Source organism: Poecilia reticulata, chromosome 3 (assembly GCF_904066995.2).
Source record: "Poecilia reticulata chromosome 3, P_reticulata-male-v2, whole genome shotgun sequence".
Classification (NCBI taxonomy): domain Eukaryota; kingdom Metazoa; phylum Chordata; class Actinopteri; order Cyprinodontiformes; family Poeciliidae; genus Poecilia; species Poecilia reticulata.
This window is the reverse complement of record NC_088832.1, coordinates 20,484,230-20,498,329: the sequence shown is the minus strand read 5'-3', so window position 1 is coordinate 20,498,329 and position 14,100 is coordinate 20,484,230. Positions and strand designations below refer to the sequence as shown.

The window sequence follows — 14,100 nt, the reverse complement described above, 5'->3', positions numbered from 1 at the left end:
TGCAGGCTGGATACACATATACAATCTGTCAGGCCAAGTGTCAAATATTGCGCAGAAAAAGAGATAAATAAACAACAACTTTGTATGATAAGTTTCTCATTGCATCTTTCTGGTATACAATATTTTTCATAGTGAAGAACATGGATGAAATTGAGAAACATGGCAACATCGGAAGAATAAAGTAAGAACAGGAAGATATTTTAACAGGACAAAACCTCTTACAGACAAGTAGGACAAGGTTGAAGCTTTAATGGGAGCAATGTTAACAGCGACAAGAGATTTTATTCATCTTATATTATCAGTTATTTGACCCTGACTCATAATTTTCAGGATGAAAAAATTGTTAAGGCATGGTTGTGAGAAATATCGGTATATTAACTAAGATGTATTCCTGTGAATAACAAAACTTGAAATAAACACAAAATTCAATTGAACCACTGTTCTCTGATCATCCTTCTTAGATGTATAAGAAAAACCATCAGATTGCTGCATTTATTCCATCCTATTTCCAGTACTTTGATGACTGTCCCTTCTCATAATTAATGATAATGACTGATTATGGCAAATTAAGAGGTGGAAAAGCACATACACTCTGCTTGATGGTCACACACCATCATCCCTGTGTGAATCCTTCCTTTCCCTTTGCACAGAGAGGTAAAATGAAGCAGATAATGCAATTAGCGATGAGGCAAATTTGTCATACACTTATTAAAGCTAAGACCAAACAAAAATGAATTTCGCCTGTGTTATTTCCTCAACCAAAATGTTTGCTTTATTCTGAGAAGATACATTTAACGTAAAAATACCAGGCTAAAAATGATGATCTTGTTTGTTTGGTTAGAAAGGAAATTTTAAGAAAAAGCAACATCTTTGCCTACACAATGACCTGATCAGACACTGAAGAACCTCTTCCTCAGGATGACATATGAACTGGTAAAAGCATTGTAAAAAGCTTCTATATAATAATTTAAATATGAGTGGGTGGTATCAATACTTTAGTTCTCACTAGAGCACAAGTTTACTGTATTAAGAAACATTAGCATTTTACCCTCTAAGTATTTGGCATAAGCAAATGCTAAGTTAGTTCAAAAATTGGACATAATGTCAAAAAATGATCAAACATTTGTTGTTAAATTCTAATTAGACATTGTAAATGAAGACAAATTGTCTTCATTTATCAATATTATTTTCTCACGAACTATTAGGTAAGGTAAGGTATTAGCAGTATTGTCTTGCTTGGAGAATTACAGATGTCTATATAAGCTACTAAACAGTAACAGTAAACTTCATCAAAAGCCACTGTGAAATGCACTTGTTGTACTGCAGCCTAGTTGAAGCACTGTCCGAAGGTCTGAAAAGATCAAAATAAATCAGAAAAAGGCATATCAGTTTGTTGAGTTTGTGGCAAAATCTATTAAAATACAAAATGAATGCCTTTAAAAAATTTGAGTTTTCGTATGAATAATATCAAAACTTCATCTCGCCTTGTGAGTCTTAGGTATTGTTACACACCTATGTCAAATAATAGTTGCTTGGTAATCAAGGTATTTTTGATAGCTTGGGCTGCACAGGGGCGCAGTTGGTAAAGCTGTTGTCTTGCAGCAAGAAGGTCCTGGGTTTGATTCCCGGCCTGGGGTCTTTCTGCATGGCGTTTGCATGTTCTCCCTGTGCATGGTGGGTTTTCTCCGGGTACTCCGGCTTCCTCCCACAGTCCAAATGCATGACTGTTAGGTTAATTGGTTTCTCTAAATTCTCCTTAGTGAGTGTGTGGGTGCATGGTTGTTTGTCCTGTCTGTCTCTGTGTTGGCCTCCGATGGACAGGCGACCCGTCCAAGGTGACCCCGCCTCTCGCCCATTGACAGCTGGAGATAGACACCAGCACCCCTCCTGACCCCAATGGGATAAGAGTGTAAGGAAATGGCTGGATTGTTAGCTTTAAATGTCAGACACTTATCGCTTTAACGCATTTCTTGGGTTGAAAATCTTACCCTGAATGCCACGTCAAATCAGTAACCCAGCCCTGTAGGGCCAAATGAACCCAGACCAGGATTTTCTTTCACCATCTACATTATGTAAAGGCCAAATAAATAAAGAGTAAAAGAAAAACAAATCCTTGAGTCCCAGTTTATGGGTTAGCTATTAGCGTAAACACCCTTTAAGACCCTTTGTGTGGCACCTGAGCCTCTTAATGAAGGCCTCACAGAGCAGTGGGCTTCTATGTTCACCAGAGCATAAAGAAGCAGCAACGCAGTAGCATCTGTGTCTGAGTGGGGAAATGCTTGCCACTCTCTCCACACAGCTGGGGTTTACTGAGTTAAAGGACACCTGTGTCTGTCGGAAAGTAATAATAAATGATAACACCCATGTGTTGTCATGGCCGCTCTACAGGAAACAGCCTGAGGGGAGACATGTGAGGGTAAAAAAGCTGAAGGCAATGGAAAGAAGGCATGTACCTTTCCTCCATGGAAGGCTGCCACCATTAAACGTGACATAATTTGTTCATACACAATATGAAAAGACTTTACTGGGCTGGCCATCTGATTTTGAAAATGTAATCATGTAAAGACTAATCAAACTCTCCAGTAATTAAATCAGTTCAGAAATGCTGTAAACCTGCATGGAGTCGGCGAGCAGATAACAGGACTTTAGTGTCTTATGGAGGAGGTTGAGATTTTTTTGTTTCCTGAATTATCTGGGCCGCAGGCAGAAGTGTTTGTTGGCCGACTCTGTGAGGATGGAGAGAGGCGGGAGCAGACGGGGCTCTACGCTGCCAGCCTCACGGCGCGGGGGGGTTGGAGTCTGGACAGAGAAATTTTTGGTAGCTGTCTCCACATGATTTACATTTGTGTCTGTGGCTGTGCTGTAGTTTCTGGCTCTGGAAAATTGATCATGTACACTAAACTGGAATAAGACACATTTGACTTATCTATTTATTTGGAATTAAAATCATATTTTGAGTTTGGTGGTGGAGACTGACTTCTTTTGTACAATAAAATCATATTTATGCTGTTTTCCATCCACATGTGACTAGAGGCAATATGACAGGATATTGGATTTGCAATATTTGTGTGTGTTTGCCAAATACAGAAGAGACAGCCATAAACCTTTGCAAAGACTATAAAGGGATAAAGAGGAGCAGGACTCAATGATTTGCATCATTTTCACATATTTCAATAAAAAAATGTACATTGCAATTCAGAAACGGTTGTTTGATATTTGCTCAGTAGAAAATGAGCAAATATGAAAGTCTCTTCAGACTGTTTCAAAAACAAGCACAAAGAAAAGCCTCTTTAAAGCTCTAAATCAAACCCCCCAAAAAACATTAAATAAGAGCAATCTCTTATTTAATGTTTATTTAATATTTAATAATAAATAAATAAATCTTATTTAATAAATCTCTTATTTAATCTCTTATTTAACAGCACTGCATTCCACGGTGTTCACAAATAATGTAAAAATGTGGGGCTGAAAGCAAAGAAACCAATGTTAAGAGGAAGGGAGTTACCGAAGAGTGGACTCAAGGATTCCTTCACAAAGTCGACAAAAGAAGAAAAACATTTTGAAGGAACAAGGCACAGTTTGTGAACTGTTCGATTCCAGTCGAGCAGTTCACAAATCTGAGGTGAGAACAATTTCTTTTTCATTCAAGTTTTCCTTTGGATAATTTCACAGAGCACTATTGATAGTAATACTGTAAATATGATACTGAGATGTGTGTAAGCATTTACTATGTTAAATGTTAACACCACACTCATGGTGTGAAGGTGTGAATGTGAAAAGCCTCACAGACCTGCTGGTGCTGTTTTAGACTGTTTGTTTTCCATTTGTTATCGAACTTGACAGGCCCCTTTTATCATCCCCATAAAATATCACATGGGCGATATCAAGCTGTATCAGTGGTGAGACCTCAGGTGTTTTTCTTTGTGAGCATGCATGTGTGTGGTTCTGTATGACTAACCTCATTAATGCAATGATGCATGCTGCTAAAAAACAACATGGGGGACAGTGCGAATAATGTTTGAGGTTAAGGTCAGAGAGAGACAAGGAGAGAGAGAGAAGGAGAGAGAGAGAGAGAGAGAGAGAGAGAGAGAGAGAGAGAGAGAGAGATCGATTAAAGATATTCTGCACACGGACAGGGGCAACCTGGGGACACAATATACTATATATGAATCCTAACACAGCAAAGTAATATGTCCAGTGTCAGTGTGTTATGTCAGGGAGATAAACCTGGTGGATAACCTAGATTGTAAGTGGCTTGAATAGAAAGACATAGATAATTTATATAATATTTATTGTGGATTTAAGATATGCGTCATCTTTTTACTGGCTTCCCTTCCAATTTCATAACAATTGTATGATTTTATTGATTTTAAAACAAGTACCTAAAGAATCTGGCCTGGGCTAAATTTGTCATATCTTGTCACCACAAACAGGCCACAGCATTCTGATTAGGCCACCTCTTTGGCTTCAATGCTGCTACATCCAGCTAGAAGCAGAATGTTGATCAGGCATTTGCCTCATCAGTTTACCTTAAAAGCAGCCAAGTGGCTAATTAAAAGGAGCTAAGCAGCTATTAATTAAATCATAATTAATTTCACTCAATTATGAGCTACTTGAGTTTTGCTTCATATGCCAGCTGTTCTTTTCATGAGAGCTTTTTCATATGGACTTTTTCACCTTCATCCATGTCATGTGTGGCAGAGAGCTAACCTCACACATCACCCTGAACAAGCCACTACCACTGCAAAACGTGATGGTGGCATCATCATTGTGTCGGGATCCTTTTCTTCAGTGGGAACACAAAACCTGAACAGAGTTGATGTGAAGATGGACGAAAAAAAAAAATGGGTTAGTCCCGGTAGAAACGTTGTTAGAAACTGTACTTTAACTATTTTGCAAGGATGAATGGACACTAGGGTTGGGTGATATGGACTTTAAGTTTTACCACGATATTTTGTGGTACTATTCTGATACGGATAAAAGAGGTCATAACTTTAGGTATGACTGTGACTGCCTCACACAGCAATCCCATCTCCACAAACAATTATTGCTCTTAAAAAAAGTATTAATATGCTTCTTTAGGGCACCAGTCACATAACGAAGTGTGATTTGTATCACTTGCACATAGTCACTGCAGTTAATAATATTTTCAACTTTATTGATATTTATTGATGTTCTCAATTACAAAAGAAAACGGCAAAGCTAGCAATCCCAACACTGTGGACAGTTTTTTTTTTTTAAACATTAATTGGAAGTTATTGTGACAACGATAAATCAAAATACTTATCATGATAAGAGATTTATCACAATAAATGATAAATGATATGACAATTGCCCATCCCACATGGATTTTAGGTGTTAATTTTCTCACGTTTATGCCAGTGTGTAACATATATCACAAAATTTCCAAAACAAAAACATACATGCCAAGATAGGAAGCAGTGCAACAGCAGCTAAAGAAAAAACACAGTGCTGCTGTTTCTCCCCAGACAGCTGTAGCTTGTTCTTTCATTGACTTCCTTTACCATTTTCTGGAAGTAATTAACCTTTTTAGCACACAGTCAAAGTGCAATGACTTCAGGATCAGGGCACATCTTGCCAAACAAACAAACAAAATAGAACAAAAGAAAAAAGCCCCACAAACTGGGTCTTTAATAATCTCACATTAGGAAGCACTTTCAAAAATTTGGAAGGCAATGTTTGCATGTGGATGAGAGTTGAGTGAAGAATGGTTTACTTTGCAAAAAAGAAAAGAAAAAGCAGTCAATGTGGCTTCTTTAGGGGCTTTTAGAAACTCAAAGAATATGATAAATAAAAAACAGCATATTGACTTCCAGAAAACACACCAGACAAAAAACACAAATGAGGCCAGTAGCAGAACACGAGTCAATAAATGAGAATCTTCTCCAGCTTGAGACTGATGCTGCAGACACTGAAACCAGTAGTATCGTTTTGTTTTGTTCTTGTTAGAAAGTATAAACAAACTCAACCAGCCAATGCAAAGTCATCTCTCTCCTGCGCCCTACCCTCTAATTCGAAGCACAGAGCCCGTATAGCTCCACAGTGCTGCATTGACCTGCTGGCAATAGACAACAATCAGCTCCAATCACATGTGTGCGCTGCATCAACAAATAAATTAAAACACTGACTGATGGAAACTGCACCTCTGGCAGAAATCAATAGCCGCTTAAACACACAGCAGGTATGAAGCTAATAACGAATAATGCTGCATTTATTGGAAAGCTGAGATGCAGCAGAGTTGCAGATAAAGGGCTGCAGCAAATAACACAACACATCTTTGAGAGTGTGAGGGAATTATAGAGTGTGTGTGTGTGTGTGCGCGTCTGGGTGTGTGTGTGTTTGTGTGTGTGTGTGTGTGTGTGCGTGCGTGAATAGGTGGTTCATACTCACCCATAAGTGGTGTTGCTGGCCCTCTTACTAGCTGCCCTGGAGCGACTCGACTTCAACTCTCCACTCATGCTCATGTCTGCATGAAAGAGCAACCAATTAACTTTGTGCTGATGGAGTCAAGAGCAACAAAGCTAATAAACAAAGTGGACAAAACAAACAGGAGGAATGTTCAGATTAACTAGAAAGGATTCATTCTGCACCAAGTTGGTTTTATCTGCACAGGAAAGGACTTGTTTCATTGTACCTGCAGCCTCAATTCGGCACTGACTGGTTTCTGGCGTCTGTCTTTCTTTCATTTTTTATTTCTTTATTTCTTTTTTCGTTGGCTCCCCATTAGTTGCAGTTCCCTGCATCTACTCTTTCTGGAGTCCAAAAATTCAACATAAACAACTGAAGACACATAATATACATAGATCACATAACAAATAAAAAAATAACTACAAAAATAAACAAATACAATAGATGCCACAGATCAAAACAATGAGAGAGAAATTAAAACATTTTTTTTGAAACAGCTAATATTTGGTTTCTATGATTTAAAGTTATTTATAGAGGCCATTGTAGTGCTGTGTGATCAGAGTATTCTCAGGCTATATGGAGCTAACAGTGTTGGATTATCTTACACCTCATTCTGATGTTCATCAAGGTTCATTGCACACATAGTAAACTAGGCACAAATAGGTTTCCACTAACGACCAAGCAATAATTTTTTGATATAAAATTGAAGGTGCTGCTGTGAATGCCTTATTCAAATTGCATTAAGATGACCTTTTTCCCGAAATTACACATTTTATCACTAGTAGGCACAACATCTCAAGTGGCTCTAAACTGAAAATCAACTGAGTTTTCATACATCATTGCAAAGTGATGAAATTTATTATTGGGACACAAAAGTGTCTGGATGAACCACACACTAACGTTCCACTATACACTTCCTAAATTACTTTTTGCTATTTTTTTCTTGATAAAATCAGGGAGGTTATTATGCATGAAAGCTTAAATAAAAAATAAAATGAACAAATATTTAGTTAATAAAGCTCTGCAAAGGTAAAAGGAAAATAAATTCCATAAAGTCTTTTGAGAACCATTTTTTAATTTTTTTTACAAGGGCCCATTTTAGTCCCAGGGTTCCTAGGTGGAACTTTTTTCTGGGTTGGATTATGCTCACAAAAATACAGGCATTGTGCCATAATGCAGTAAAGGTTACTGTTAACAGGCTTAAAAATACAAAGCAAAATGATATCCTGTAAAATATCTACAACTAAAGTGGGTCCCTCTTATCATGTCTAATTATGTTAGTTTTAAATTAAAAAATAAAAGTTAAACATAAAATTCGTAATCAAGATGTTATAAAATAGAAGAAGCAATAATTAAAGTGTTGTGTATTTTAGTTTAAAGTTGTGTAATTGATACTGTTATAGTTTTACTGCGGGTTGTTGTACTGAGTCTCAAATTCTCCTGCTGCTCCATTTTTGTCTAGTTTGCAAGGTGACTTCAAACATCAGCCACCTTATGGCTTTGTTTCCGCCATCCTTCCTGCATACATATCTTTACACGTGTTCTCACCGGATAATTAATCATAAATCACCTTGATTACAGTGTCTGCCAACAGTTCAGTGTTTGCACTGTGGTTTTGGGTGTTGATTTGCCCAAAGAGAGGCATAAAAAGGCAGAAAGGCAAAGGGGGGAAAAATGAAGAAGGAGTCCGGCTTGACACGGACAGATGGGTGTTGAATGGAGTGTGACTGGGCCAGCTGCACATACACTCACACAGTATGACTGTCAAATGGCTGGGAGCTACAATTAATTAAGTATGGGTCTGAATGTGTGAAAGGAAAATTAGACATGTGTACGCGCCTTTGCCTCCCACAGCAGAGATATTTTTCCAGCAGTTTGTGGCCCAACAGCGCCCTGTTGGGGAGCTTCTCTGCAGCCGGCAGTTTCTCTGCTGGTGGGCAGCTTGCCCCCATTGCAGAACTACGTCTCATCTAGGACCAGGCACTCAAGCACATCCTACTGGTTAGTTAAAAATACTGTTCAAAGAACAAATATTTGAAATATAGCCAGATTCACGAGTACAAAAATCCAAAGTATCTTAGCAATCAAAACAAACATGCATATTTCATCCTGCACAGGAAAATCACCTTCCTCCAAAAATCAGGATTGGAAAACAAAACTTTCTAATGTTTTATGATGCATTTATTTAGAAACGTGAAGACGGTGTGATTGACTGCATGATGAAGCCATTAAACAGGACAAGATACCAGGATGCTGCTGAGCACAGTTGTCTCTCTCAACGGGAGCAAAACCTCAGGTGGTAATCAGCGTGCCTATTCGTAAACACAATCCTACACGCCATAATTAGCATCACCAGAGCAGACTTCACATATAAGACACACAGACACACATATACGTTGTTTTTCCCCAGATTTATGTTGGAGACACAGGGATAAATAAGCTAAATGGTCTTTGCCTCTTTTATTGCAACTCAAATAAAGAGACAGCACAAAAGATGTAATGCTGTCAATGAATGTTATGTGCGTTGCCTCGTTTTTATTAATGAACTTAGAGTCTTCACTAAATTCTCACTATTTCTAGTGTGTGTTGATTTAGAGAAGAATTAAAAGGATGATAGCGGGGATCGATTGATGTTTTTATAGAAAACATACCAAGTACATGTTGACAAAGTGGAGAGGAAAAGAGAAAAAAAAAGCCTTTTTTTGGCCCTTTAATTCTGAGGGTAACGGAGTATACAAAGAAACAGAAAACATATAAATCATGCAATGTATTGATCGCATAGTTTGTCTGGAAGACCAATAAAATTGCTTTCTATAATAAAAATGGCACAACCTTTGAACTCCATCAAAACCTTATAATCCTACAAATGGATTTTATGGTTGGATTTAACGTTAAAAAAGAAAATCTTCCTTTTGATGACGATGATAATTATTCATGGCTCTGATCAAAAGTGTTGGTACTTTTTCACCTTTGCTTCAGTACAACCACAGACTTCAGCATATTTTTTATACAGTAGTGGATTACTATGAAGTGGAGGGGAAAGGAAAGATATTTGTCAAATAAAAATCTGAAAAAGTACGTTGTGCATATGTTTTCAGCCTCTTACCTCTGATACCCTGAAATACAGTTGAGTTCAACCAATTGCCTTCAAAAGTCAAAATGGTAAATGGCCTGTACTTATCAAGTCAGTAGACTCCAAAGCTCTTCACACTTCAATCAGTCATTCATGTACACACTGGTGGTGAGCAATATTCCAGCCTCAACTGCTTATCGCTCAACATAAATGTGTTTTTATCAGAAACACATTCCTTCTGCATTGAAATTGCTACTTTGAATATCCTATTGTCAGTATATTAGTTTGTGGCTTTAAAGTGTCAAAATGTAAAAACTTCAGGAAGTAGCGATCACTATGGTCACTAACAACTTCAGGGCAATGCTTTGGTGATAATATTTTAAAAACAGACATAACTATAATCTGATGTTTAAGTTTAGTTGATAAAACTGGATTAAATGACACACAGAGGTCACATTCAATCAGCCATAATGAATTATAAATCCTCTGCTACAGTTTACAGCCTGTCACATTGCTTTATGGCAGGCCTGGAGCCAGACTGATCCCTCATGCAGGCACAAAGTCAAAGCTGACCTAATCTTACTGGAAACAAAATCATACAAGAACAATAAAATAAACATTTTCTTATTCAAAATCTCAGCAGTTTCTCCAAAAGACAGCCACCAAGCAGCTAAATTCTCCACCACTCTCAGAAATTATTATTAAAGCAAGCTGCTAAATGTATGTAAAAATCTGAAACTTGAAGTTGGACATTTTTTGGAGGAGGGATGATGTTCCAGTCAGATAAAAAAGTGCTAGGGTAGCTTCACTCGTTCATTCCTAGTTTTGACATTTTTAAGCAGCGGCTAAAATCCCATCTTAAATTATCCATCAATTTAATTTAGTTCAACTTTGATGACATTTCAGCAGATATTTCACATGTTTGAGAATATGACAGCTACTTGGATAATTGAAAATAAAATATCTTTAAAAAAGCAGTACTTCTGTTTAATCCACATCTCTTCAAAAATCCACATCCAAGTCAATTAATTTACTTGGTACATTTATTATCAAGTTGTTTTAATTAATGCCCATTGAGATCATTTTAACTTTTTGTCTGCCTGTTCTCTATAGCTGCTGAATAGTGCTTAGGATTGAGGTGAGGATGAAGACACCCCCAGCAGAATCTCAACGAGAAGCTGTGCACCCCTATGGACAGGTCACCAGTCTATTACTGGGCCAATAAACACAAGACAAACAAGCATGCACACACACCTACACACTAACACACCTACACACTAACACATCAGGATGGCTTGGAGCTGCCAATTAGCCTAACATCGTTGGTTCTAGGGCTGTGTAATAATAGCGATTTTGCGATATATACCGATATTTTCTTTTCTAGAAAAAAATCAATATTCATCCGCAAGTATCGTAACATCCAACTGTCACCTTGCTCACTCACTGCTTGCTTCGCCGGGAGAGTGATTAGGTCATCAGGCTTAGAGTGATTCCTTCAGATGTTAAGTGTCAAGGCTAAAAAGGTATCAAACTATTCAGAGCAGGGTACTTGGTGCACTTTATTTACTTTACAAATGCATGTAATCTACAGTTTGTACTGTTTCAATTAAAAGGAACATGTTTTCTCACCACTTTTTGTCCAGCTGTCGACTTTAAGTCTGTGTCCATGCCCAACCAGAGCCAGGTATTGTGTAGTTGGTGCTTTTAATCAGTTTTCAGTTAAATTAATTCAGTCCAACTCTATAACAGTCACAAAATGCCACCAAAATCACTCTGTCCCTCTAAAATCTATCAGAAAATCGCCAAGTGTATTGAATTACAGTGTTCGCTGAATATCGCAATATATATCGTATCGTGAGCAGAATATCGTGTATCGTATTGTATCGTGAGATTATTGTATCACTACAGCCCTAGTTGGTTCTGGACAAAAGATGTATGCCTGATACCAGGAGAGAACCCCAGCATTCACATGAAGGACATTCAGACTCTTTACTGAACGTACCTACTGGCATGTGAAACATCAACCCATAGGACTCACCATCAGAACCACTCTTTGAATCAATCACTTTTTGTCATTTTGGGGTTTTCTCATGTTCTTCTGTTATTTTTCAAGGAGTTTTTAGATCTGCTTCAACGTATTGCTCATTTTATTGATCTGAACAACAAGTAATTACAAATAGAGAAGTCCAAAGTGTTTTCTGATATGTTTAAATGTAGATTAGGATATGTTTAAATGATTGTGCAAAACCCTTATTTTCTTTTTTGCATGTATTTTACCCCACCAGTATGTTAATTTAATCGGTTCATCAACATATTGTGCTATTTTTATAACACAGTGTGCTTTTTTGGAGATTATAGAAGCAAGACTATAGTTTGTTTATTGTTTGCAACTGCTGCAAAGTCGATCTGTTACTCTGCAGTCTGATTGTCTACATTTAAACATGGTTTCACAGCATTCACGCTTCTTGCTGACTTGATCTACTCCATATCTTCTTGCAATGCTACGGACCTGATCAGGCTTTGCGTCCAAGAGCCAGCTATAAAAAATTAAGTTTCCATACTCATGGCTTTGCAGTGCAACTACAGGCAGTAATGTCAATATATGATATCCATCTGAGACAAAAGAAAGATAGAGAAAAGATAAAGAAGGCTTATGTGTTATGTGGAGGAAAAAGCTGTCAGATTTAGAGAAATAGAAACAAAAACATTAATATCGGGCAGAATATTCAGAGGTGTTCAATGTTGAGCTATGCCACCAATGCTCATCTCGAAAAATCTGATACAGCCAAATATGAATCTCTGTTTCACTGTTAAATCTGTCAACTGCACTGAACTTGCCTCAACCCTCTAAACCCCCCCCCGACCAAAAAAAAAGCTTTTGTGAGAAGACTGTGGAGTCTGCATCCGCTTCAAACTAAGTAGAGCTGCTGCTCCTGCATGCCGGGGAAAGTAATCTTATTAAGGGTTGATTTTAAGGGTGACATTCACTTTACAGCAGAACAACAACAGACAAAAACGCAGGTTTGTTCCTTCATGACAAAATTAGGCTGACAGAGGTTTTGATCCCACAAGTCTTCACAGTCTGAGTCCAGGTTCTGACCTTGGTAGTGTTAGAAATAGTTACACTTCAACTACTTCTCACCTCTGATGTAAAGTAAAGGAACATAAAACTGTCTCAGTACTGCAAAATAAATTAAGCAAGGCTTTATATTTTACCAGCAGATTTCTCCAAAATGAATCTGTCTGTGAGTGTTCTGAACATGTGACAAGAATAATAAAAATAAAAAGAATAATCATAAGGGGAAAATATTTTAGGAAGAAATACAGGGGTAACAAAAACTACAAGCTGAATGGACTACCGCACTGAGGGAGATGTAGAGAAAATTTCATAAAGCACACCACGCCATGCAAACATTCACTAACACATGCATGCACAGAGATAAAGAGGTCTGACTGCATACTCACATCTTGGACTGAACAGGGTCATATCAGGGATGCAAAGCAATGAAAAGCAGAGTGGAGGAACAAGCCAAGGGATTTCTTTGCTTCTGTCTCGAAACTCTTCTTATGTTTTCGCTCTTGGTGTGTGTCTTAGGGTGTGTTTGTGATCAAGATGCTGTTTGGCTGGCTGCTGTGGTACTACTGAGTCAGTGACAAACCAGACAGAGAAGCTCCAGTGGGTTGTACCAAATGTCATCATGTGGCAGGGGTGGACAGTGGTGCACTGGGCTGCTCCATAAAAGAAACAGGGAAGAGGTTTGGATGAGCCTGCAGCTGGTTCCCTCTAAAAAAAACAAGACCTCGGTTTTTAGTAATTCCAGTCTGGCAAAGAGGACGCTGCAGCCGCATGAGTGACTATGTGTGTGTCTTAATGGAGCGTCTGGCTAACACTCTAAAAAAGCATCTAACTTTCTTATTCATTTGTAAATTAGGAATTAATTAAGCACATCTTTTTAAATTTAGCAGAAAAAGTGGTTTATTTCTAGGATCATAATGTCAGATAAAAGCCAATGAACTATTAATCAAAACAGACAGAAAATCAGTAATTTTTTCAAAATAATTATACAGGATTCCCTTTTTTTTAAATATGCATCACATTGCCTATGCTCATTTTAGGTGTGCTGATCTAGTCCTACTCTTTAGGATGTTTAATCTTTCTTTCTCCTGAGGAAGGGCTTTCGTGTAGGTTTAATTAGCTTTTTTTAAACAGCCAACCCAGGGCAATGGCTGGCTGCAAGCCAAACCTTAATCTTAGTCAACTCTAAAAAAAGATTATTACCTCTTTTCACACCACACTTACCCCAGAAACAATTACATTATTAAACCGTTAACCCCTTAGTAATCGACTTCTCAGAGAAGTGAGACGCAGCTGAATTTTATGGGAGTCGTCAGATAGCGTGGAAAATGTTAGAAAATAGGGTGATTTGGTTATATGGTTAAATAAAGAGCTACATGCCGCCCAAAATGTTCAGCTTTGGTGTCACCAGAGCATGTTCTTCCACCTGTGTTGTGTTAGGGTAAACCAAATAGAAATAAATTTTTTTATTCTTCATTTCTTATTCTCTAATATATTTTTAGTTTACATTTACAGTACTTTT

General features: G+C 37.7%; 1 protein-coding gene across 1 annotated transcript in view; it reads right to left on the bottom strand.

Annotated features, from left to right (window-relative positions):
• LOC103462566 (heterogeneous nuclear ribonucleoprotein C-like) overlaps positions 1-13,158 on the bottom strand; it is a 42,493-nt gene extending 29,335 nt beyond the window's left edge. Inside the window, exons 1-2 of the mRNA XM_017304159.2 lie at positions 12,968-13,158; positions 6,412-6,487 (exon numbers count right to left, since the gene is read on the bottom strand). Coding sequence (XP_017159648.1) covers positions 6,412-6,487; positions 12,968-12,989 — 98 coding nt within the window. The 5' untranslated portion in view covers positions 12,990-13,158. The remainder of the gene's footprint in view (positions 1-6,411; positions 6,488-12,967) is intronic.
• Between the last annotated feature and the right edge of the window lie 942 nt (positions 13,159-14,100).